The 27,755-nt window shown below is 36.6% G+C and overlaps 1 protein-coding gene across 1 annotated transcript in view; it reads left to right on the forward strand.

The window, feature by feature from the left end:
• PKN2 (protein kinase N2) overlaps nucleotides 1-27,755 on the forward strand; it is a 176,055-nt gene that overhangs the window by 42,151 nt on the left and 106,149 nt on the right. The window contains exons 2-3 of the mRNA XM_020988764.2: nucleotides 16,373-16,422; nucleotides 24,691-24,991. Of these exons, the coding sequence (XP_020844423.1) occupies nucleotides 24,760-24,991 (232 nt within the window). The 5' untranslated portion in view covers nucleotides 16,373-16,422; nucleotides 24,691-24,759. The remainder of the gene's footprint in view (nucleotides 1-16,372; nucleotides 16,423-24,690; nucleotides 24,992-27,755) is intronic.

Here is a 27,755-nt window from a genome sequence, read left to right on the forward strand (position 1 = left end):
TAGGCTGAACATGTTCAAGTCCTTCAGCTGATGATTCTCATAGTTCATAAACTCCCGTTTCCTGATCTTGTGGTACTTCTCCCATTCAACTTGACATTAATGTGGCTAAGTGTAAAGTGCTTATTAGCACAGTGCCTAGCACATGCTATATACATGTTAGCTGCTATTATGATTATTATTATTATTTCTCTTACTTTTCAGACTCAAAGATAGAATTCCTTTCTTACAAATTTTGCCATGTTTGGGGCTGCTGCTAGTTGTCTTCAGTGATGGAAGTTTCAGTTTGATAAGAGTAGTTAAAGTGTAGAAAAATTATTAACCATGTCCTGGGTTCAATTAATGGAGCCATCTGGGAATCAAAGTAAAGGTACCTTTCTAGGATAAAGTGGTCAGTGCACCAATGAGATCTCTGCTCTTATGCCCTACTCTAATATTCCTGGCATTTATTAGAATAAGCAGAAACATTATATCTTGTGTTTTAAAATGTAAAGGGGGGAAAACTATACCTTTTTTGTCATTGTTCTGGGAATATGGCCTGCTGTGGAATAAATATATTTTTCTGTTTCTAAGTAAAGAATATGGGCTCTAGTAACAAGCTATTGTCCATACTTTAAAAAAAAATCTGTTATCAGTCATTTTTTCTTTTTTTCTTAACTTCACTATGAATTTGTTAGAAGTATATTAGGAATAGTATGGCTGTAATCTCTTAGAAAATGTTAATAATGGTTGCACTAGAAATTAGTTTTCATTTGGGAATTAGATGATTTCTTCATAAGATAGAAATGGTAATTTCATCATGTACATATTAACACATTGATATATTCAGAATATTTGGCTGCCAAACATAGTGGTTTAATTAGAGTGGAATGTGTATTCTCATATCTTTCAGTAAAATTTGCTTGGCTAAAAATAGGTTAGTTAGATAGCAAAAGTATTGTAGCCCACAAATGATGTCATTTTAAAACTTTTACATTTGCCAGAATTAAAATTGAGCTCTAATGTGCTTTTAATAGTCATACATGTTGCTTTTCTTCTTCAAAGTACAGATTTAACAAACACCTACAATGTGCAAAGTACTAGGGATTCAAAGGTAAAAAGAATTCTTGCCCTTAAGGAGCTTAGAAAATTATTCTGTTCTTAAGTTGAGAAAATCAAGTGCTACTATGCTTTGCTGTTTTTATCAGATTTTTAACCAGCACGAATTTAGGGTGTGTTTGACTTTAATGTGGCATCAGTCTTTGGATATATTGTGACATTTACGTTGTAGAAGCTCAGTCATTTGAAAGAATCATGAGATTTGATATAAATAAGACTGATAGTTTTTCTAAAATTCTTGCCTTGGCAGTGGGTGGATTTGAACTGTTAAATGATCATACCTCTTTAGAACAGGGATTGTTATTCTTCACCATTTTTTAGTGACATAACACCATTTGGGAGTCTCTTGAATGAATCCCGTCAGCCCTTTCCTGGATAATTTTTTTAGATGCATAGAATAAAATACATAGGATTACAAAGGAAACCAAGGGATAGTAAAAATAAAAATGCAGTTTTTCCCTATACAAGTTCACAGACTCCTAGAATCCAGGTTAGGAACCCTTGCTTTAGAGAAAATGGCGATCTATACCCAATTTTTAAACATGAAAAAAAGGAAATTTTAAGGACTCAGTATAGGTCTAAAAATCTGAACTTCCCATCTAAACTTTTTGTTGTGATTTTTATTTTAAAAAGCTTTTTTTTATCCTTTTTTTCTCTTATCCCACTGACTCCTCTTCCCCTTCCACACCAAAGAAACCCCCTTTTAATAAAATCTAGCAAAACAAGTCAACACATTAGTAATGAATACCTCATTCCACACCCTACTTTACCATTTCTCTACAGAGTGGTGGGAGGCATGCCTCACTCTCCATCTTCTGAAGTCATGATTCCCCACCTAAACTTCTTTTCCCCTTGGCTAAGTTATTTCTGCCAATGGTACCACTGTATCACCTTGTCTTCTGTGGTTTTTAGCCTTAGGCTTCTTACTTGACTTTTTTCCTCCCTAACTGCTCATATACAATCAATTCCTGTCTGTTTCACCTCTTTGATATTGTTCTCTTTTTTGTTTCCAAAGCCTCATGATCCTGGTATAGGTCCTACTGAAATCTAATGATATATGACATTTGTATAGCTCTTTAAAGTACATTTGAGCTTCTAACAGGTCTCTTCCCTTACATTCTTTACTACTGCCAAAATAAGCTTCTTTTGTCTGTGATCTGGTGATGATCACTCTTCAGAATCTTCTGTAGTTTCCTGTTGAATACATTAAGTAAAGTTTAAACTCCTTTGCCTGGCATTCAGAACTCTACACAGTCTGTTGCTATCCTTTTCTTATATTGCTTACACGTCTTTTGTGCCCTAACCGAACTATACTGGTAGTGTGCATTGTAAACACAGCCAATCCTTTGTTCACACTTTTCAGGTTTGAACAGTTTCTCTAGAAACTCATCATTCTTTAAGATCACATCAGCTCTGAAACTCACTCCCACTCTTTGGACCCCTCCCTCCCTCTGATCAGAGGTGGTGGAAAGTGGACATTCATTGGGAACTCGTAGATTTTCTGTTTAAGGAGGGGATCTAGGGCAGTCACCTCTTCATTTCCCACCTGGCTGTAGGACTCTGGCATTGAGTATACTTCCTCTCCCCCTCCCCTTTTCCTTATATGAATCCATACCAAGAAGTAGGTAAACCTCTTCCCTTTTGTGCAATGGGATATATACATAAGAAGGAAGCTGCTTTCCAGTAAAAAGAGCACAGTAGGCCATGGAAAGCAGAGACAGATGGGAACCAGAGCAAAATGGAGATGCCAAGTTAAATGTGGACATGGAGGGAGGCCTACATTGCTGGATTTCTCAGGCCCCTAGAGGAAAGAAATTTATGCCATATGGGGACACTGAAACAGCAGGAAGATGGAGAGCTGATACTGAAAGAAACACATCAGGGAACTGAGGAGCAAGTGGCATAAAGCTGTGATATGAAAGAGCAAACCCAGATGTTGACGTTCTCTAATACTTCAAGCCATGAGAGCTCTGATTGGTCCAAGACAGGGTTGAAGTGGAGTCTGTGGTTAGCAACGTGAGAAAGGGCAGCGCTCTGGGAACTCCAAACTTCATAAGTAATAAACACTACAAGCTAGAAGGATTCTAAGGATCCTGTAGGAAGTATGAGAGGATTTTTTTCCCGTTGACTGGCTGTAGACTCGACTCTGAATCCTTTCTGTATTTTTATTGTGTAACTTAAATGTTTACTATATTTAATGCTCATATTAGCCTGAATGTTTGCAGGGTAACTGAAGGCATTTGGAAGGAAGCAAAATGAGCTAGATACTAAAGTTCCTAGGATTTCCTCAGTGGGGGCATAATAGGCACCCAGAAAATGATTCTCATGTCAAGAGGAATAGTCTGATATTAGAGTTATAACCTGAAATTTTTTCTCTCTCTACCTAATTTTGAATTCCTAGTTCTAATGTCATCTCTTTTCATAAAAACCTTCCCTGTTTGGTAATGATTTAAATCCTCAATTTTCACAGTGCTATTTTGCAACTCTCTAATGAATTTATTATATATTGTGTATTATAGTTAACTGTATTTATCTCATTTTACTACTAGACCATAGATTCTGTGAAAAGGGACTGAATATTAAGGAAAAATTTTTACCTCCTCCTGCATCCAGCTTAGTGTGACACCGGCCTCCGTACTGTTCCTTCCACATGACATTGCATATCTTAACCCTGAAAATTTTAAGGTGACTGCGACTCTCTTCCTCTTCATCTCTACATTCTAGTTTGCCTGGCTTCATTCAAGTCTCAGCTAATGCCCCACCTTCAGCAAGAAGCCTTCTTAGTCATTCTTACTCTGAGTACTTTCCTCTCCAAGACTACTTCCAGTTTATTCTTTATATATCTTGCTTGCACATATTTTGCATGTTGTGTCCTGCATTAGACAGTGATCTCCATGAGGGCAGAGACTTTATTTTACCTTTCTTCGTATGCTCAGTGCTTCACACAATGCCTGGCACATAGTAATGCTTAGTAAATGTTAGTTGACTAACTTAATAAATGTTTGAATGAGTGGATGTTGCCTAGGCTCTGGAAGGTCAGCTTTGAAATTCTTTCCTGAAACTGAAAGAAAATTCTACCAGTCTTTTGGGGTCATCGCTGTTATCCATTGTGTCAAATATCACATCTTTGTGTCATCTGCAAATTTTGATAAATATACTATTCCATACTTTTATCTAGGTCATTGACAGAAAATATGTGCAGATTGCCAGAGGCACTCCGCTAGAGATATTCTTTAGTAAGGTGACCTTGAACCAGTATAGTCTGTATTTCTCCCATCTTTTCCAAAAAGATAGAATGAGAGACATTAAAAAAAAGGTTTTGTTAAAATCTATGTAAATAATACCTACATTTTCGTTAGCTACTAGTTTAGTAACCCTGGGGGAGGAGGGAGAAATGGAAATGAGATTGATCTGGCAAAGCTGTGCTAGTGCTTCACAATCATTTCCTTTTCTAGATGTTCACTAGTGATGTCTTTTTTTTTTTGCAAAAAGTGTTTAGTTTTAATATTCTTTTGAAATTTTTAGTTCCAAATTCTCTCACCCTTCCACTCCTCCCCCCTCACTGAGAAGGCAAACAATATGATATCAGTTATATTTGTGAAATCAGACAAAACGTTTCTATATTAGCCATATCACCAAAATAAAAAAAGAAAGCAAGAAAATTATACTTCAGTTTACACTCAGAGTTCATCATTCCTCTCTCTGTGGAGGTGGATGGCATTTTTTCATCATGAGTCCTTTGGAATTGTCTTAAATCATTGTATTGATCAGAGTAACCATATCTTTCACAGTTGATCATCACAACATTGCTGCTACAGTATGATCTCCTGGTTTTTCTTCGCGTAGGATGAGTTCATATGTCTTGCCATGTTTTTCTGAAAGTACCTCACTTGTCATTTCTTATAGCACATGGTACTCCATTACACTCACAGGACACAACTTTGTGAGCCGTTTCTCAATTGATGAGCATCACCTCAATTTCCAGTTCTTTGCCATGACAAAAAGAGCTGTTATAAATATTTTTGTACATATAGGTCTTTTTTCTTTGATCTCTTTGGGGTACAGATCTAATAGTGGTGTTGCTGGGCCAAGAGGTATGCACAGTTTTATAGCCCTTTGGGCATAGTTCCAAATTGTTGTCCAGAATGGTTGGACCAGTTCACAACCCCACTTACAGTTTATTAGTGTACCTGTTTTCCCTCATCCCCCTCCATCATTTGTCATTTCTGATAAGTGTGAGGTGGTACCTCAGAGTTGATTTAATTTTCATTTCTTTAATTAATAATGATTTAGAGCATTTTTTCATATGGCTTTAGGTAGCTTTGATTGCTTCTTCTGAAAATTGCCTGTTTATATCCTTTGACCATTAATCAATGTGGAATGGCTTATTTTTATAAATTTTACTTCATTCCTTGTATAAGAAATGAGACCTTTGATAGAGAAACTTGGCGTAAAATTTGTTGGTAATTACTTCATTGTCTATGGTGCCTTTTTTTTTTAAAGCAAAATGTAGTTTCTCTGATTATGTCTTTTAATTAGGTTTGTTTTTGCTTTTGCTTTGTCTGAGATCGTGATTGCTGCCCTTGCCTTTTTTACTTCGGCTGAAGCATATTAGATTCTGCCCCAGCCCTTTATTTTAACTGTGTGTGTGTGTGTGTGTGTGTGTGTGTGTGTGTGTGTGTGTGTGTGTGTGTGTGTCTTTGTAAACAACATGTTGTTGGATTCTGGTTTCTAATCCATTCTGCTGTCTGCTTCTAGTTTATGGGTATTCATGCCATTCACATTTACAGTTATGATTACTAATGTATTTCCCTCTATCCTGTTTTCTTCTGTTTATCATTTTCTCTCTCTTTATCCTGTTCCTCTTCAAAAGTCTGTTTTACTTTTGATCACTTCCTCTCTTAAGCCACCCTCCCTTTTATTCCCCCCATATCTTTATACCCGAGTGTGTTTATATATATATATTCTTCCCTTTTTTGAATCATTTTCTATGACAATGAAGTTCAAGCATTGCCTGTCACCCCTACCCACTCATTTTCTCCTCCACTATAAAAGCTCTTCCTTATCTGTCTCTTTCGGTGAGAAATTTCCCCCTACTATCTCTCCCTTCCCCTTCTCCCAGTGGATCCCTCTTTCTGACTTTATTTATTTTTTTTTTGGAGATTGTCCCAACATAATTCACACTTATGCCCTCTGTATAGGCTTCTAACTGCCTTAGTGATGAAAAAGTTCTTAGGAGTTATCTGTATCATCTTCCCATAGTAAGAATGTAAATAGTTTAACTTTATTGAGTCCCTTATGATTACTCTTTCTTGTTTACCTTTTTGTGCTTCTCTCAAGTCTTCTGTTGGAATGTCAGATTTTCTATTCAGGTCTAGTCTTTTCATCAGGAATGCTTGAAAGTCCTCTATTTCATTAAATGTCTGTTTTTCCAGCTGAAGGAATACAATCAGTTTTGCTGCTTAGGTTTGTTTGTTTGTTTTGTTTTGTTTTTTCTTTTGCTTTTTGGTGAGGCAGTCCGGGTTAAGTGACTTGCCCAGGGTCACACAGCTAGTATGTGTCAAGTGTCTGAGGCCAGATTTGAATTCAGGTTCTCCTGAGTCCAAGACCAATGCTCCATCCTCTGCGCTTAGGTTATTTTTGCTCATAATCCTAACTCTTTTGCCTTCTGGAATATCATATTCGAAGCCCTCTGCTTCTTTCATGTGGAAGCTGCTAAATCTTGTGTGATCCTGACTGTAGCTTCATGATATTTGAATTTTTTCTTTCTGGATACTTGAGAACTCTGGAATTTGGCTATAATATTCCTGGAGCTTTTCATTTGGAGATCTCTTTTCAGGAGTTGAACAGTGGATTTAAAAAAAATTTTCTGTTTTATCTTCTGAATCAAAGATTGGATCATAGTTTTCCTTGATAATTTCTTGAAATGATACCTATTCTCCTTTTTTGGTAATGGCTTTCAGGTAGACCAATAAATCTTAAATTATCGCTCCTTGATCTGTTTTCCAGGTCAATTGTTTTTCCAATGAGATAACTCAATTTTCTGGGTTTTTTTTTCATTCTTTTGACTTTGTTTTATTGTTTCTTGAAGTCTCATGGAGTCATTAGCTTCCACTTGCCCAATTTTAATTTTTAAGGAATTATTTTCTTCAGTGAGCTTTTATACTTCTTTTTCTGATTGGCCAATTCAGCTTTTTAAGGAGTTCTTTTCTTCAGTGAATTTTTGTGCCTCCTTTTCCTTTTGGCCAATTGTATTTTTTAAGGATTTGTTTTCTTCAGTCAGTTTTTGTCCTTCCTTTTCCAAACTGTTGAAATATAGTTTTTTACAACATAACTATTATGGAAGTGTTTTGCATGACTACACGTGTATAACCTATCTCGAATTGCTTGCTCTCTTAATGAAGGTGGGTGGGGAGGGAGAGAATTTGGAACTCAAAGTTTTAAAAACAAATGTTGGAAGTTGTTTTTGCATGCAACTGGGAAATAAGATACACAGGCAATGGGGTATAGAAATCTATCTTACCCTATAGGAAAATAGAAGGAGAAGGGGATGGGGGGAGGGTGATAGAAGGGAGAGCAGATTGGGGGAAGGGGTAATCAGAATGCTTGCTGTCGTGGGGAGGGGAGAGATGGAGAGAAAATTTGGAACTCAAACTCTTGTGGAAGTGAATGTTTAAAACTAAAAATAAATAAATTGGGAAAATGAAAAAAAAAAAAAGAAAGAAAATTGAGGATGAACAAGAACTAGGTGCCAGACTCTAGAATAAATGTTTGAAAATTTTTTTTTAAAAAAGGACATAGATAAATTGGAGCTTGTCCAAAAAGAGCAGGTCTGGTAAGAAGACTGTAGATAATGTCGTGAAAAGATTGTTTGAAGGAATTGGAGATACTGATTAACTCATTCAAGAGAAGAGGCCTGGACTGAAGGGAGTATAATAAATGCCATCAAGTATTTGACACACTGTCATATAGAAGAGGAATCAGACTAATTCTTGCTTCCATTGGGTAGACCTCATGAACAGTGGGGGGGGGGGTTGAAGAGAAGCAGAATAGGCTTTTTCTTTAGAACTTCTTAAAAATTAGAGATTTCCAAAAGTAGAATGTCGTGCTTCATATAGTGATAGGTTTCCCATCATTGGAAGTCTTCAAGCAGAAGTTAAATATCATGTCAGTGATATTGCAGAACTTGGTTAGAATTGTTTGGACTTGATCTCTCAGGGTCCTTTCCACCTCTCAGAGTCTTTGATTTTTCTGAAACATTTAAAGATTGCATGACAGAGTAATTTGTTAGTTAGGTGCTAAATAGGAATTTCTGAAGATATAATTTGTAATGTTTCCTGTGCCTAGAATTCTGCTTACATTCAAATGTTAATAGAGATCTTAAAGAAAACTGTAGTCTATTATACTGATAGATGTTGTTGTATGATTTTTTAAAATTGTAGGGTTTAGATTAAGTCTCTCCTAATGCATCTTAGTTTTAAACTGTTCTTTTACCATGAAGAAGTTTAGCTGAGGGAAATATGTGTGAGAAATATGCAAATTTACAAGTTCGGTAGTCCATTTGTTTTGTAGAAACTAGAAGCATTTTGAATAAGGTTGACAAGTCAAAGCATATTATTTTGTTGTTCAGTCGTTTCAGTTGTGTCTGACTCTTCATGACCCCATTTGGGGTTTTCTTGGCAAAGATACTGGAGTGGTTTGTTATTTCCTTCTCTAGTTCATTTTACAGGTGAGGAGACTGAGGCAAACTGGGTTAAGTGACTTGCCCAGGGACACACATCTAAGAAGTGTCTGAGACTGAGTTTGATCTCAGGTTTTCCTGACTTCAGGCCCAGCACTCTGTCCACTGTACCACCTAGCTGCCTGGTACCTTTTATTGATGATACTTTAATGGAGGGCCAAAACATCCATTTGGCAGAGAATGCCCCTTGAATCACGAGCAATAATAATAGCATTTATATGGTTCTTCAGGGTTTGCATAGTGCTTTACAAATATCTCATTAAGGTGGTACAGTGGATTGAGCTCTGGCCTTGGAGTCAGGAGAACGTGACTTCAAATCTGGCCTCAGACACATAACACTTACTAGCTATGTGACCCTGGGCAAGTCACTTAACCCCAATTGCCCATCAAAAAAAAAAAACAAACAAAAAAACCCTCAAATCTCACAACAATCCTGGGAAATATTGTCTGTTATCCCCATTTTACAAAGGGGAAAACCGAGGTAGACAAAATTAAATAACTTGCTCAGAGTCACACAGATGGTAAGAGTCTCAGCTCAAGTTTTCTTGACTCCATGTCCAGTACTCTATCCAAAGATACCCAGGAAATCTTACACCTAAACCCACTATCTCTACTTTTATAAAAGAAAAATGATACCAGATTAAGCTGATATTACAGGCCTTTTCAAGAAATCAAATTTTGAGGGCATTGATAAGATATCTTGTTTCACATTATTCCACACTTCCATGGATTGCCAGACCTGTATCTACAAGCCCTTAATTTTCCTTGAGCTCCAGCCTTGAAATTTTAGCTACGTGATGGGTACTTGCATCTAAATTTTTTATTAATCTCTCAGATTCAGCATGCCCTGCCTTTTCTCATTAAGAAGCTTTAAATGATGAGTCTTCTTGTGTGTCAAAACTGTTTTGTAGATTGTTCTTGAACTTTTAAAGTAGGTGAGTTTATTTATGGAAAGGGTTATATAGTATGTTTTATGTCCTTTAATTACTCCTCCCCCAAAGTTAATGACTGTAAACAGTCAATTGGGGAGCTCATGGAAATTGATTTATCATTTAATTTCTCCTAAGTAAATTTATCCACATAAAATGTAGTGCATTGTAATTTGCTGTAATGTGATTCATTTTGTGTTATGACTGAACTTAATTTCTTAATTTACTATTTGTGGTTTCCATTTTTCTACATGTCATCATGAGTAACTGTTTTTACTTTGGCTCTTTTTTTTTTCTTTATGTCAGGAAGGAAATAGAGTAAATCAGAAATTATTTTAATTTCCTAAGTGGCTTTGGGGACAGTTTATGATGATAGGAGCTCATCAGGTCAGGAAAGAGGAGCAGGCTGGAAGTCAGAGCTATGTTATTTGTTAAACACCAGTTTAACATTTTTGCTTTCAACAAGGTGGGAATGAGATCAAATTTTTAGCAGTTTCATCTACTTCTGTAGGTTCATCATCTTCTATATAGGTAAATAGTAAATTGGAGGAAGAGAAGGGAAGGAAATAAGCAATTTATGAAGCACCTACTATGTATCAGCCTTTAGCTATGTCCTTTATAAACTTAATAGTAGCTAAAATTTATGTAATGCCTACTATGTGCTGGGCACTGTGCTAAGTGCTTTACAGTTATCTCATTTGATCCTCATAACAATCGTATGAAGTAGATGCTGTTATTATCCCCATTTTACTATTTAGGAAACTGAGGCAGATAGAAGGTAAGTGACTTGCCCAGGGTCACACAGCAAATAAGTGCCTGTGGCTGTGTTTGAACTCAATTCTTCTTAACCCCAGATCCAATATGTTAGCCTCTGTGCCACTTAGCTAAAGAGTCAACAAATAAATATAAATATGGGTAGGGCACTAGTGTGCTGGACTGCACCTAAGGAAATGTTAGCATGTAGGAGAACCTTGCTCTCAAGGAAGAGATAGTTCTGTTAGCAGTATGAGACACAAACATGCTAAAAAAATAGTTCATTAGAAGCTAGAATTACCTATTTTAATTTGTTCTCAGTTTGGATTTTGTTTGGCAGCTGAAAAGTAGCTATGTGCTTTGAAGCAAGTAGAGTATCTTCAACAGGTTTATTTTACCTTGCTCCGTGAATTTACTGCATACAGGGCACTGACAGAGTTATAATTACACTTTGGGGTTGGCTGTAGATTCTGTAGTCAGTACTCTAGTAGTGCTTTCATTGTTAATTAGCAGGCACTTATTAAGCATCATCATGTTCTAGGCACTAGGGATGTAAAGGAAAAAACCCCAGCTTCCCAAGGGATTCTCCTCAGGGCTTCCCTGTTTCCTGAGACACAACAGTATTGAGATGAGGCCGGTTGGTAACCCTATGATGGACTCTTAAGTGTTTAAGTGAAAGGAAGAGTCAGTGGATGGGACAAACTTGTTGTCTTATTTTAAGAAATTGCTACAGCCACCCCCAACCTTCAACAACCACCATCCTGATTAGTCAGCAGCCATCAACCTCGAGGCAAGCCCCTCTGCCAGCAAAAAGATTCCAACTCACTGAAGGCTCAGGTGATGATGATTTGCGTTTTTTGGCAATAAAGTCTTTTTAAATTAAGATATGTACTTTTTTTTAGGTATAATGCTGTTATACACTTTAGACTACAGTATAGAGTAAACATAACTTTTGTATACATAGGGAAACAAAAAAATTTGTGTGACTGGCTTTACTGCAATGTTTGCTTTATTGTGATCTAGAACCAAACCCACAATATCTTTGAGGGGAGAGTGTGTGTGTGTGTGTGTGTGTGTGTGTGTGTGTGTGTGTGTTGTGTGTGTGTGTGTGTGAGAGAGAGAGAGAGAGAGAAGAGAGAGAGAGAGAGAGAGAGAGAGAGAGAGAGAGAATGCAAGTGCAATTGACTGTGGGTTGGGGTAACAGGGAATTCACAGCTGTGAAAGGCCCTTGGTAGTGTGTGTTGGATTTGAGCTCAACCTTGAAAGAAACTAAATATTGTTAAATGTCAGAGGTGAGGAGGGAGTACATTTCTGGTGTGGGGATATCCTGTTCAGGGGCATAGATGGTGGTGATGAAGGGATTTTGTGAGAATCAGCGAGAAGGCCGTGTTGGTTGAATTGTAAGTGATTTGAGGACAATAATGTATAAAACTGTAAATTCATTGGAATGGTAATGCCCCATAGCCCACTGTCCCTGTTTCCAACTCAACCCCTCAAAATATAGTTGATCACTGTTGAGAATGGGCCTCATGGTGGTTCTCACCACCACCAACACCATCTGTCACAGACAAGGAGGTAAGTACAAAAGTCCTAAAAGTAGTAGTGCCCCAAACCACTGGTCTTGCTTTCATCCCAGTGCTGGCAGTTATCATCAGGAATGCAATTTATATGGACAAAGGACCAATCATTCCAACCATCTGCTAACCAGTTGGCTACATATGAGGCAGCAAGTCAACCCAATTGAAGCAGCAGATTGTGCTGAAGGAGAGATAGGATTCCAACCCTGAAGCCATCATTGACAGAGAAGGGGCTTACCTTCCTCCCCACCACCAAAACCCACACTGCCTCCAAGGGGCGTTGATAGTACCTCCTGTCCTGCTTTCATCCTAGACGTCATCCAGGGAAACAACTCTGTTGTGGAGATACAGCCTGGCTACTGTTTCAGCAAGTTTTATGCCGCAGACACTGAAGACCTGTGAAAAGAAGTTTTAGCCACTAAAGTCCTTGGCACTGTCAAATGGTTCAGCATCAGAAATAAATATTGTAGGCAGCTAGGTGGTGCAGTAGATAGAGCATCAGCCCTGAAGTCAGGAGTACCTGAATTCAAATGCAGCCTCAGACCAAACACTTGATACTTACTAGCTGTGTGAACCTGGGCAAGTCACTTAACCCCAATTGCCTAAAAAAAAAATACACACACACACACACACACACACACACACATTGTTTTGTGAATGGAAATGACATTAAAGAGGAGACTGTACCCTGTGCTCAGCCACTGCATCCTAAAGACCATTTAACCTTTTCATCTGAAACTTTTTGTCTTCCTGATTAGAATGTGAGCAGGGATATCTTTTCTATTTGTTATCTCTAGCATTTGGAACAGTGCTTTGCACCAACTAAGTATTTAACAAATGCTTTGTCATTCATTCATACATACTCTTGTCAGTAGGCAGTAACAGCTTCACAAAACTTAAATGAAAAACTAGGGTTAAAGCTGTGGTTTATAATTGTAATGGAATATTATTGTGTTATAAGACGTGACAAGCAGGATGATTTCAGAAAAACCTGGAAAGACTTAAATGAAATGATGTGTAATGTGGTGAACAGAACCAGGAGAACATTGTACACAGTAACAGTGATATCGTTAAATGAGCTGTGAGTAACTTTTAGCTATTCTCAGTGATACAATGATCCAAGACAGTCTCAAAGGACTAATGGTGAAGCATACTGTCCACCTCCAGAGAAAGAACTGGTATTGTTTGAATACAAACTGAAGCATGCTGTTATTTACTTTCTTTCACTTTTTCCTTTTATTTGTATCTTCTTGTACAAAATGACAAATATGGAAATGTTTTACAAAATTGCAAAAATATTGTTAATTTTTTTACATGTAAGTGGGAAATGTTTAACAAAAGAAAATATATTTTAAAAGAAAAAAAAACTAGGTTTATTATTAGAGAAATGAACATGCTTGTGGAACTCTACTGAAGCGCAAAGAGTTCACAATCCAAAGGCAACCTTGCATATTTATGAAATTGGAACAAAAAGAGGAGGGGAAACAGAAATACCCACCTAAATGGGAGTGTCAGGGGAAAGCTTGATTTCCAGATGACTTAGCTAGAAGTGGTAGTAAACTGGACAGCAACATTTTTAAAATAAGTTCTTATTGATTTTTTCAGTTTTTCACATCATTGTTATGTATTTCCCTCCCTTTAGCATTACTATAGAGCCATTCCATGACAGATTATATTTTTTTAGAGAGGAAAAAGGTAGCACAAGTGATCAATACATGCAGAAAGTCCAAAAACACTTTTTATAGCAGCAGAAAAATGCTGCTTTACATATTTTGGAGTAGATGGGCACTTTTTTCCCTGCATTGATGGCTTCCTTGGGAAATAAACCAAGTAATGGAGCCTCTGACTTAAAGGATGTGGACATTTTAGTCTTTATTTGCATAATTCCAAATTTTTTTCCAAAATAGTTGTACCATTTCATTCATGGCTCTACCAACAATGTATTAGCATGCCTTTCTTTCCACAATCCCTCCAATATTTACTGTTGCCATTTTTTGCCATTTTAGCTAATTTGCAGGGTGTGAGGTGAAACTTCAAGATTGTTTTGCTCTGTATTTCTCTTATTGGTAGTGATTGGGAGCATTTTTTTTCGTGTGGTAGTGTGAATACTTTGTAATTCTTTTGAGAGTTGTTTGGTTTTTATCTTTTGCCCATTTATATATTGAGGAATGGCTGTTAGGGGGTGGGGTGTGTGTGTGTGTGTGTGTGTGTTGAGCCTTTCCTTATCTTAGATGCATTAATGTTTGTGAAGAAGCCTTTCAATTAAAAGTAATCAAAGTTACCTGTTTTATCTTTAGTAATTGCCTCTGTCAAGTATTTGGTTAAGAATACATCTCCTACCCATAATTCTGAGAGGTATATGATCTGGTTGTTGCCTTTTTTTTTCTAAAATTTTTTATATTATGCCCTCAGGTCACATATTTGTTTAGAATATATTGTGGGAAATGGTATAAGGTGTTAGTCCAGACCTACTTTCTTTCAGACTGTGTTCCAGTTTTCCTAGCAGTTTTTATCAAATGGGGAGTTTTTCCCTAGGTAATTTATGTTTTCTACTTTATCAAACACTGAGTTATTGAGTTCTCTATTTCTCATCTCTCTAGCAGAGTCTGTTCCATTATCTGTCTCTCTATTTTTTTTTAACTAATACCAGATGGTTTTGATGTCTTCTGCTTTGTGATATAGTTGATGCCTGGAAATGCTGCTTCCCCTTCATCATCTTTTTATCATTTCCATTGACATTCTAGATCTTTTGTTTTTTTTAAATGAATGTTATTTTATCCCCTTGGTATTTTGACTGGTATAAGATTAAAAATGTTAGTTGATTTTGGTAGTATCGTTTTTTTTATATTGGCATGGCCTAGCTAACCACATAAGCACTGACTATTCCTCCCAGCATTTTGTAATTGAATCTATAGAAGTCTTTTGTGTGCTTTGGGAGGTGGATCCCAGATATTTTATGTACTTTGTAGTTAATTGGGGTGGGATTTCCCTATTGCTGTTACTTGTGTTTTGTTATCATTATATAGAAATGCTGTTGATTTTTGAGAATTTATTTTGTAACCTGCATCTTTGCTGAAGCTGTTGGCTTAATTAGTATCTTTGTTGATTCCCTAAGGTTTTCCAAGTAAACCATCACAGCAGCAGCAGAGATGGTTTTATCTCTTCTTTAGCTATCTTTTTCTTTAATTAATTTCTCTTGTTTTATTGATATTGCCATTATTTCCAGAAGTGTATTAAATAATACTAGGGAGAGTGGGCATACTTACTTTACTCTCATATTTATTGGGAGAGTTCTAGTGTATTTCCATTGCATATAATGCTTGATTTTGATTTTTGATAGATGCATTTTATATTCTAGACCTTCTGTGTCTATACTTTCTGGGTTTTTAGCATAGGAGTGTGTTGTACCTTGTTAAGGGCTTTTTCTGCATCTATCATGACGATCCTGTGGCTTTGGATGTTTTCATTTTTAATATGATTAATTATGTTGATTGTTTTCCTAATGTTGGATCATTTTTGCATCCCTGGTATAAATCCCACTTGATCATAATAAATGATTTCTTGTTTAAATTGTGATAGTCTATATGATATGATTTTGTTTAAAATGTTTTGAGTCAGTGTTCATTAATGATATTAGTCTATAGTTTTCTTTCTGTGTTTTATCTTCCCTTGGTTGAGATGATAGGACCATATTTGTCTCATAAAAGGATTCTAGTAGGATGCTCTCTTTCTCAGTTTCTGAGAATAATTTGTGAAGTATGGGTATTAATTGTTCTGTAAAAGTTCGATGGAATTCTCCTGGGAATCCATCAGGACCATGACTTTTTTTTTCCTTTGTTAATTCCTTTACAGCTAGATTTAGTTCCTTTTGTGAGACTGAGTTATTTAAGATCTCTGTTTAGTCTTCTGATAGTTTGGGTATTTTATGTTTTTGAAGATATTCCTCTTTTTTTTCAGTTTTATTTGCATATACCTATGCATAATATATTCTGATTGTTCTTTTTATTTCTTCTGGTTTTGCTGCATTTTACTTTATTTGCCATTTTATTGATATGATTTTCTCTTCTCTTTTTATTCAGATTAGCTAAGGGTTTTTCAAAGAACTGGCTTTTGGTTTTCTGTGGGTTTTTTGAGTTCTGCTTAATCTGTTTCTCCTAATTTTTTATATTTCTTTTGTGCTTATTTTAGGTTTATTTGTTTATTTTTCTAAGTTTTAAAAATGCATGTTCAGTTTATTAATCCTCTCTTTTTCTATTTTGTTAATGTGTGTTTGTAAGGATATGATTTACCCCCTGAGGACTGGTTTAGCTGCATCCCAGAAATTTTGGTATGTTGTTTCATCATTATCATTTTCTTTTACATAGTTATTGTGATTTTTTGTCGTTGACCCACTCCTTATTTAAGATTTTATTAGTATAGTAAGTCTTCATTTGGACTATCTTTTGTTTGTGGTCCATGAACTTTTTTTTAAAATTTAATTATGGTCTATAAAAGATATTAACTGTTTCTGCCTTTTTACATTTGTTTGCTGTAGGACATGGTCATTTTAAAAAAAATTTTGGCAAAAGTTTCATGTGTTGTACAGAAATATGTATATTCTTTTGCTGTCTCATTTAGAAGACACTATGAGTCATTTAACTCTTAATTTCTCCAGAAATTTGTTCAGTGTTTTTCATTTTGTTTATCTATTAGACTTATCCAGAACTAATAGTGATATTGAAGTCTTCTGTCACTATTGTGTTCATGTCTGTGTCTTTTTGAAGTTCAGATGTTTCCTTTATGAATTTGGATGGTAAGGGAGTTTAATACTGATATTGGTTTGTTGTATATGGTTCCTTTCAACATAATTTGGTTTCCTTGTTTGTCCCTTTTTATTTTTGAATGTTTGTTTTCTGATTTGCCCGAACAATGGCACTACTGCTTTTTTGGATTCCCTTGATGCATAATATATTTTTCCTGTGGATGTCTTTTAAGATATGTTTCTTGTAAGCAACAGATTGTAAGGTTTTATTTTCTTAACTAGTCTATCACATTTTCGTTTTATTGGATTGTTTAATCCATTCACATTTAGAGTATTGAAGAGTAGATTTATATTTCCTCCGTGTGTCTATGTTTCTGCTGGTTCTCTTCTCTTCATTCCTGATGCACTCTTCTCATTTCTTAACCCTTTCCCTTTTAGGTTTGTTTATTAGTTCCTTTTTCTCTCCTGCTTTTATGTGGTTATATATTTCTTCCCCCTCTTTCTCTCAGTTAACCAAGTAGATTCCACCTTCTTCTCCACCCCTTCAGCTAATCTTGTTCATCAGTTTAAAATTCCATTTTTTGTGTTTTATTTTCCAAACAGAATTTCTCTCGTTCTCTTCCTTATCTATCCTCTCTGTCTACTCTACACTCTCACTCAATCATGACTCTTCTCTGTATTCTCCATGCAATCAAAACTTTCAAGTATCTGTTCTAAATAACTCTCTCTCTCTCTGGGGACTTTCTGCCACTGCCTTGTAGGGCTTGTTGTAGGGATTCTTTTCCCATTGTGCCTCACTCCCAGAACAATGCCAATTATTGCAGGTGTCAAAAGAAGACCCTGCCCCATGGCAGAGCCATTCCAGTATTCTGTCCCTAATTATTTAGTCTACCACTAATCTATCCCCTCCCCTTTTATTTTCCACATTTACCTCAAAATGTCCTTTGTGTCCATGCTTTCTCACTCTTTCACATGCCAGCTGCCCCCAGGGATTCTGCCTACCCTCCCTTCCAATGTAGTCTAAGTAGACTTTTCAAACTGCCATACCCCATCGAGTGTAAGGACCTCATCTCTCTTCACCATTAAGAACATTTTCAATGGAACCCCCTCCCCTCTTCAAAGTAAGGCTTCCATCCCCTCCTTTTTTGCCTCCCACCCTTTCCTTACCCACCCCAGGCTCTTTTCTTTCTGAGGCCACAGAGGTCAGCTTCCCCTCATTGCTAGCCGTTGATTTGACCCCAGTGCATCCCACGTTTCTCTCTTTCCCTACTCCCTACCCCTTTTGTGTACGTCCCATGTGGTAATGTAGTCTCACAAAAAAGCATTGATTCACCTGTAGACAGGTTGTCACCAGTTTCTGTCCTTAATGTTCCATCTGCTCCTTTACTTTTCACTCCATCAGATTTCTACTTTTATCCTTCTCTTTGTGTATATTTAGAAAGAAGGCTTTTACTGATTTTTCTCTTGTCATCCTGTTGCTGTTTGCCTGCTGCGTTTATTAATTCTTCCTACATTTCTTTAGTTTAGAGTGTTTGAGAAGCAAATAATCTCTTCAGTTCTGGTGTTCTTTCACCACTAAACACTGAAAATGTTTCAAATTCATTTTTGTTGAATGTCCATCTTTTTTCCTGATTAAGCTCAGATTTATAGGAAAGGTCACCCTGGGCAGTATCATGAGTTCCATTGCTCGTCCAAACACATTAATTACATTCCTTCCTATGCTTTCTCACATTATTCAAAAATCCTTTCTGTTATATTTGAAGGTCTTTCTTCTGATGGCTTGTAGAACTTCTTGTGTCTGAACTGAATTGTTAAATTTAACCACTATGTGTCCTGGAGTTTGCAGCATTAGGTGTTTTTCTGGAGGTTATCTGTGAATTCTTTTGATTAGACTTTAATTTTCTACATTTAGAAGTTTTGGGACATTCTCTTCTATTATTTCTTTCATTATGGTGTTAATTTTTTTTGTCGTCATGTTCTCCTAGCAGACTTATAACTTGTCCTTAGGTTCAAGACAAATATGTTTTGCTTGTGTATTGAGCATATTTTCTTGGAATGTTACTGTTTTTTGCTTTTGTTCTTCCAGATTGTCCTTCACTTCTGTGTATTTATTTGCAGCTGTTGTTCTCTTTTTGATTTCTTTGGTGATGCTTGTCTTTGGATATTCCAGTTTTTCTATTTTGCTTATCATTTTTGCTCTACAGTACATAAATTCTGCTTATCATTCTCATTTCTCTTTTAAGCCTCTCAGGAATAGTGTGTTCTGGTTCCATGTTCTCCTAAAATTCTCAAGGGTCTTTCGTCTTGTCAAGTGTTGGATCATTTTCCTGTTTCGCAGTATTTCTTGAACTCATTTACTAGATCTGGAAGCCATATTTCTTTCCATTGTTACTGTTTTTCCTGTTGATCTGCTTATGTTCAGGGTCTTTGAAGAAAATTCAATTTCTCCCCTTTACCCCTCCCTCATTTTCCCTATCATTTTCTTTCTGACTCCCTCCCTCCTAATTGTGGTTTCCTTGTGGGTGATGGGCAATTCACAATCACCCACCTAGATCTCTCCTTCTCCGACTGATTTCTGTGTGGTCAGATCTGATCCCAGCTGGATGCTGTGCTCTTTCCCTCAGGTTTAATGGGGTGCTACATTCCCACCACCCATACTCTGCCTTTGTGACTTGTCCCAGTCCCTCGGTTCCTCAGTTTTCTGGCCCAATACCAGTAGTTCAGATCGTACACACACACACACACACACACACAACACACACACACACACACACACACACACACACACACACACACCACACACACACACACACACGTACATACAGTTCAAGACTTTGCAGTACTGGTGCTGTGAGGTTGCAGACACTGGCATGCTTTTGTGTCTGTGTGGTGAAGCTGGTTGTTGTGGCCAGCACAAATTTTCCCAAACTGGAACCAGGATCTCCTTAAGCACTAAAAAGAGGGAAACAAGATGGAGTGTTGGAGTGGGTTTTGTTTTAAGGCTGTATTGTCTCTGCTTAGTGCGGGCAGGGTGCTTAGTGAGCTCAGTGTCAGTAAGCCTCAGTTCCTGTGTTTGAGGGTTGGGTTTTTGTTTTTGTTTTTTTAAACCTTTTGGATTCTGGGCAACCTAGACTTTGGAGACAGCTGAATTTGCTTTATCTTTAGCACATGATTTCTATTCTGGCAAAGTTTGAGAGTTCATGAGGATTAAAGAAAATGTCTAGTTCTCCATCTTGTTGCTCATGTGACCTGAAAGTCAACAATAATTATTTTAAAAGATCTTGACATGTTAAAGTATTGGGATGAATCTAAGAAGATGAAATTTAATTGAAGATATAAAGTCTTACATTTGGGTTTAAACAGTTAATTTTGTAATATGTGATGGCAGGTATGGTTAGAAAGCAGTTTGAAAAAGGGGTGTGTGTGTGTGTGTGTGTGTGTACAGGGTCATAGATTAAAAGTTGGAAGGGATCTAAGAGGTCTTTTAGTGTAACCCCATTATTTTACAGATAAGGAATCTGAGGTCAAGAGAGTGATATAATTTACCTGAAGTTGAATGAACACAGATGAAAATGGCAGAGCTGGTAGTACTGCCTCCTAAGTCACAAAACTGAGCTGATTAGGTGCATTACAATATGTTATAGAATTTCAGTCGGCCTCACTGCAGTCAGATAATCCTTTGATTCCTCCCTAATTGGTTTCTTCTTTCACTCCCCACAAAAGCTATACTAAAAATTTCCTCCTTAAGCCTCTCACAGTTTCCCCACCACTTGCTCAGCTGAGGACCTTGCGTCTTGATTTACTGAGGAAAATCAAAGCCACTAGCTAAGCTCTGCCTTTCTTCATCTTAAAACCCTTAGACATAAATAACCCCCTTCTCTACTTCTCCATTCCTCCAGTGTCAGATAAAAAGACGGGTCTTTTCACTAAAGCCAACTCTTCTCCCTGTGGCCTTTGATTCCATCTCTTCCTATTCTAGCAGCTTGTCCACTCAGTCATGTAAAGATCAGTTGCAGGAACTCTGTTCTTATCCTGGAGAAGACTTAGGAGTGGGCATGATAGTTGTTTTAAATATTTGTAGGACTCTCTTGGGGAAATTTTAATAGATTTATTCTTCTTAATCCCGAGAGCAGAAGTAGAAGTAGTTGGTGAATTTTTAGAGGAATGGTTTAGATTTGAGGTAAGGAAAACCTTCCTTAAAATTGAGAGTTGCTAAAAAGTCACTTGGGTTTCCTGCAGTGGTAGTTGGAATGTTCTTAAGCAGGTAGTCCTTATGTAGTATGATGTAAATAGGATTCCTGTTTTAATACAGTTTGGACTGTATAGTCTTAGACATTTCTTCCCACTCTGAAATCCTTTGAACACGTCTCAAACACTTACTAATATGATTCTGATCAAGTCATTTATCATAATTCTCTGAGCTTCAGTTTCCTTATCTGTAAAATAAGGACAGTACTTGTACTGTCTGCCCCACAGGGTTGTTGGATTATAAACTTTAAAGTATTACATAAATGTTAATCATTGTTAACAATAATAATTAAAATTACCTCCAAAAAGAGCTCCCTGTGACTATTAAAGTGAATAATTAATAATAATCAAAAGTGTTCTCTTAGAGTAAGTGATTTTTTTGATCGTTGTCTCTGAGGAGGTATGGAATGTGAATCTGACCATCTGGAATTGCAAGACATAGGAAAACAGAAAGGCGGCGTGGCATATAAATGTACTGCTGAATTTGGTATCAGAAATACCTGGGTTTGAACCTTGGTCCTGCCATTTACCGTGAGACAGCAGTCATAAAAATGTGTGAGTTGTGAAGAAGCAAACAGTAGGTTTGTTGACTAGAATGGAGGGAATAATCAAGATTAAGAAGACTTGAAGCTTGTGAACTGTTGGGTGTAGGGTTGTGTACATGATGGAGGATGCTGAATATTATGAGTTTGGGGTTATAGAATCATATGTTTAGAGCTAGAAGCAACCTTAGAGATCATCTAGTCTAACCTTTTTATTTTACAGGTCTGTAAGTGAGGCCTGCAGAAGTTAAATGGCTTGGTCAGCATCACGTGGCTGATGACACTCAGGACCCAAAGAGAGACCATCTGATTCCAAATGCATTATTCTCTTTTAAGTTGGGGGCAATTCACTCTGACAGTGGGAATTAGTCTGGGTGATATTTGGGGATGGGTAGGTAAGGGGAGTGTGTGTTTAGGTACTCTCATTTTAGACTGATGACTGATTTTGAAAGTTGAAGAGTTAAAGCATCATGTAGTCTCTGTTTTGTTGTTAACTTCGTGATTAAAAGTTGACTGTAGGCTACACTCTTTTCCTCTGCCTAAGAGCCAGAAACAGTAACAGTAAATTAAAGTTTTAAACTTGTAACCATATTACCAGTATGGCTTTTAGAAACTACTCAGGGTTAGGAAATCCTCACTGTCCGTGATAAAACATTGTGAAACAGAGAAGCACTTACTAAGGATTATTATTATTATTTTAATTGATGGTCTTTTTTTAGGAGAAAAACATTATCTCTAATAGTTTAACTCAGATATTTAGATGAGGCTGTCAGTAATTGGTCAGGTTTTTTTTATTGATCTTTTATTTTTATATGTCATTTTTTGATATAGACCCTACCAATTCCCAGTGAGCATCCTCCTTAAAGAAAAAAACAGTAAGCAGAAGCAATCAATACAGCAACCACATCTGATAATGTTTGTAACATTTCTGACCTACAGTACCTACATGTTTATTGACCAGAGGGCGTTCGGTTTCATAATAATAATGGCAGCTAGCATTTATAAAGTTTGCAAAACACATTACATATACATTATCTCTTGATTCTGCAACCTCCCTGGAAGGTAGTTGGTATTATTATACTCCCTTTTACAAATGAAAAAACTGAGCCTGAGGGAAGGCAAGTTGACAACCAGGATCATACAGCTAAGTAAATGTCTGAGACAGAATTTGAACACATGCCATATTGGTACCAGATACAGCACTAGCTACCTGGTGTGGTGTTCTCCAGGGCCAAGATGGATACATTACAATCACTTGGAGTTTGGCTTTGTTTCAGTATTGTTTTCCTGTGTGTTATTGTAGTTATTGTGGCAATTGTGTGTTCTTCTAATTTTATCCTCCTTCAGTTTATATGACTTTTTCGGCATTTCTCTGAATTTCTGATTGGTAATTTATTTTACAATGCAATGATATTCATATACCAGTTTGATTTTAACCATTCCACATGATAAGCACCCACTTTATTTCCAGTTTTTTTTTTCACTACCACAGAAAATTCCACTTTATTCTGATACATCTGTGGCCTTTCTTTTTGTCTTTAAACTCATTAGTGTACAGCAAGTAGTATGATATCTGGGTCAAATATTTTCCCCCCTTTGGTTTAATGACTATTCTTGCTTATTTCTAACATACTTCCTAAAATAATTAGCTACCAGTAGTCTAGTAGTGTGCCTGTCTTCCAGCAGCACATCCAACATTGATTATTTCTCTCCTCAGTCATATCTGAAGGGGCTTTTTGAGGGGTGGGAGGATGAGGTAAAACTCAGTAGCTACTCAAAAATTTTTCATATTGTTGAAAATATGCCATTCTCCTTTTGAAAACTTTTTTTATATCCTCTGACCTCTTGTCTTTTGGAGAAAGCCTACCTGCTTCATGTTTCTGTCAGTTGCCTACATATCTTTAATACTAGGCTTTTATTAGAGACAATTTCTGCAAATATTTTTCCCTATTTAACCATCCCTTAGTTGTTTTATCAGTTTTGTTTGTGTAAAAGCTTTTAATATTTTATATCATCAGAACTCTATTTTCTCTTTATGGTATCCCTTGGTTTGGATAAAAATTCTCTCTCAGCTATAGTTCTAAGAGGTATATCTTACCATTTGTTTTTCTTTTTAAGATTATCTTTTATATATTCATTTGGAACTCATTGTAGTATATGAGATAGGATGCTGGCCTAAATGTGTCATTGTTGAATAGAGTCCTTCCCCTTTTAAGTTGTTGATAAACTTATAAAACACTGGCCTACTATGTTTGATTGTTTCTGGTTCTTGCCTATCCTGCAACATTAATATACTTTTAAAAAATATTAATGAATAAATGAAAAAACATTAAGTGCATACTGTGTGCCAGGAGCTGTGCTAAGTATTGAGGATATGGCTATAAATAAAAGCAAGCAAGTCAGTTCCTTTCCTCAGGGACTTACATTCTTGTGAGGTAAGACAGCAGATAAAGGGGAGTTACTAGTGGGGGATTGAGGCCAGGTACTTAAACAGTGGCATGTTTTGGAAATGGCCAGGAAATGGTATGGGAGGCTGGTTCTAGGTAAAATCTATCAAAAGCTGCCTTTTCAGAACTCTAGATACAGATTGAATTCCAGAGGGAAGAGGATGACCAGAGTCTCTGTAGGCCTTCTTTAGAAATGTCCAGGAGATAACCATTTAACCTGTTGATAGGTTTAATGAATTTATTGTTCATTAAAACCTTCCTGTGGATGTGTTTACCGTTAAGTCCCTGAAAAGTATGCATGCACCTTAGCCCAAAGGTTTATAATTGGAAGGCCTAAAATCCACTACCTCCCCCCAAATACTACATTTAATTCACTTACCTAAAACATAAGAGTGGTGATAAAAGAATGTCACTAATTTCTAGAACAATTTTTTCTTTGGTAAATAATAAATTCTATGAATATTGGGTTTTGCTTAGGCATAATATAGGGAAATAAATGTAAATATCTTATTATCTTTAATTTAGGACTAATCTGGGTGAATGCCAGGTATTATAAATGCTCCATATTATGCTGAGCAGTTAGCTGAAACTTCTGTTTTGTTTTGTTTTTCCTGTAGGGGGATGCTCGAAGCCTTCTACTTCCTGAGAATGTGAGCACTGGCCAAAAATTAGACTTTTCAGACACAATGGTGCAACAGAAACTGGATGATATCAAGGATCGTATCAAACGAGAAATAAGGAAAGAACTGAAAATAAAGGAAGGAGCTGAAAATCTCAGGAAGGTCACAACGGACAAAAAAAATTTGGCGTATGTGGACAACATTTTGAAAAAATCAAATAAAAAATTAGAAGAGTTGCATCATAAACTACAAGAATTAAATGCCCATATTGTTGTAACAGATCCAGAAGATCTTACAGGTATTGCACATAACTTGAAATATTTCCTAAATGTATATCAGATAAATTTTACCTGAGAAAGTTAGTAATCATTAATTTGTAATTTATAGCTACATAGTAATGAAATTGTGGTAGATAAATTTTGCTTTCAGATAGTCAACAGGCATTTAGAGTTACTAGTGTTAGGGAGCTGTGCTATGTGCTGAAGATACAAAAATTAAATAAAATACACTCTTGCTGTCAAATGGTTATAATTTAATAGTAATCTAATTGTTTAAATCCCTTTTTTAAACGTACAGTGAGCTAAGATGTGAGATGTTTTCTTTTTGTTGTGTAACTGAGGTTGGAGCTTTTGAGTTAATATTTATATTGCATTGAAAGTGCCTCCTACATCTTTTGCACATTTGGAGGGGCCGGGGTTTTATGAAAGAGGCAATAAGTTAATAAGAATCTTTTTAATCTCTGAAATAAAGTTTGGGCCTTACAACAAACCTAATAACATTGCAAAGCTCAGCTTTTTTTTTTTAATTTCAAAGCTACTGAAAAAGCTTTCAATATTCAGTATCCCTTGTAAGGTTTGTTTTCAGTATGTTTTTTGTGTTTAAATTTTGAAAATTGTTTTTAGGATTGCAACTTGTAAGAATAATGGAATTTTAAACCTCTATAGGACTTTTGAGATCACCTCATCTGTTTTCATTTTACAGGTGAGAAATCAGATTCAGAGAGGTTATGAATTACCTGAGATCACACTGCTCATTAGTGGCAGACCTGGGTCCAGAGGCAAAGCCTTTTGTTTTCCTAGTCCAGTGTTTTCACTACATTTGCAGTAATTGACATTACAGATAAAAATTTGTGTTGTGAAAATGCTATTTTTAACAACATATAAACTTAGAAAATAGTTTAATCAGTTCACTTTCTTTTTCTTTTTTCTTTTTTTTGGGGGGGAGAGCAAAAGAGGGAGAGTTGAAGTGTGGCAGTCACATTTCTCAGGAGAGACAGGATGGGAGCAGTAGATAGAAAGAGCCAGGGTGACTTGGGTTCAAGTCCCATTTTAGGCAGGTCTTTTAACTTCTCAGTATCCCAAGTAACTCTAGAACTTCTGGGGAATGGTTACCAAAGCTGAATGGATTAACTCTGCCATGGTTTGTCTCTGAAAGTCCAGTCCAGAAGGTCATTATTACTGATGGAGAGAAGAGATACAGCACTAGGGTAGATGGTTAGATGGGATAGAGTGTTTATAACATTAAAGCCATGTCACATGAGACTTCACAAACCGTATGTTTTCAGTTTCTCCTAGTAGTAGTCCATGCAAATTGTGAAGCATTACTGTATGCATGAGATACCGTCTTTTCTTTAAATAGTTCTTATTGTGCGGATAGAAAATCATAGAATTTTAAATCTGCAAAGGACATTAGAGAATTAGAACTTAATCTCCCCTTTTACAGAAGAAAATACTGAAGTGTGGAATGGTGAAATGATTTTGCCCTTATTTCATGGTAAAGCTGGGACCAGAACCCACGTATCCTTAGGCCCTTCCCAGAGCATTTGAGTAATCCCACATAGAAGCTGCCAAGATAATTATGACTGACCACACTTCCTGTTTCTATCTATCTTAGCCGCTGATGACATCTGAGACATCTAAAGGAAATATGTTGAGAAATACTAATACCATAAACCTTATTTCCAAAGCATATCAGCTCAGAAAATGAGGCTGAGAATGCACTTGATGTGTTCTGTCAATGTTTCCCTCGTAATAGAGATCAATATTAATTTAAGTTGAATTCATTCCTTGCTCCTTCTTCTTTCCCAAACCCCACAACAATTTGAATTAATGTCATACCCTTTAGATTAGTCTCTGACAATAAAATCAAATGTAACTCTGAGAATTAGGAAGTTAATGACCCAGCATAATGCTGCTAACAAGTGTTCCCTCACTTAAGCTGCCTTCATTGTGCTGATTTTTCCTTCACTGCTTTTTTTTTAAATCCTGCTTTATAAAACTGAGATGACAGTTAATGCCTTCCAGTTGTCTTGTTCATGATTATCACAGAAATCTTAAAATTTATAGGTAGCATAAAATTTTGGTTTTAGATTTTTGCTTCTTAGTGTTCTGTGTAGTTTGTTAATATTTAACAATTCAGTATACACGGCCTCTAGGTGTTTGTGACAACTGCTCTGTCGGTACTCCTCCAACCTGTCTGATCAGTCCTCCTCATTTTCCTTTGCTGTATCTTAATTCAGTCCTCTTTCACTAACTGTGAGTGCCCTTAGTCCTCTTCTGTTCTCTTTCATGATTTCATCAGCTATCATGGATTCAGTTGTCATCTTCATGCAGATGTTTTCTAGATATATTGCTCGATCCTCAACCTCTCTTCTGACCTCCCACTTCTCCACCTGTCTTTTGGATATCTCAAACTGGCTATGTCACAAACATCTTAAAATCAACATGATCTAAATTAAACTCTGTCCCCTCTTCTGAATTTCTCTATTATTGTTGTTGAGGGCACCATCATCCTCTTAGCTCCTCAGCTTCACAATCTAGACGTTATCCTCAACTCGCTTGCACTCATGCCAGATATTGAATCTTCTGCCAAGTCCTGTTGTTTCAACCTTTGCAACATCTCTCATCGTGTCCCATTTTCTGTACACACAATTGCTACCCTGGTATAGGCCTTCATCACTCAAGTCTGGATTATTCCAGTAGCCTTCTTGTTGGTTTCCCCATCTCCAGTTTCTTCCCACTCCAGGGCATCTTCCACTCAACTGCCAAAGTGACTTTCAAGTT

Source organism: Phascolarctos cinereus, unplaced genomic scaffold (genome assembly GCF_003287225.1).
Source record: "Phascolarctos cinereus isolate Bilbo 61053 unplaced genomic scaffold, phaCin_HiC Scaffold_5;HRSCAF=322, whole genome shotgun sequence".
Taxonomy (NCBI): domain Eukaryota; kingdom Metazoa; phylum Chordata; class Mammalia; order Diprotodontia; family Phascolarctidae; genus Phascolarctos; species Phascolarctos cinereus.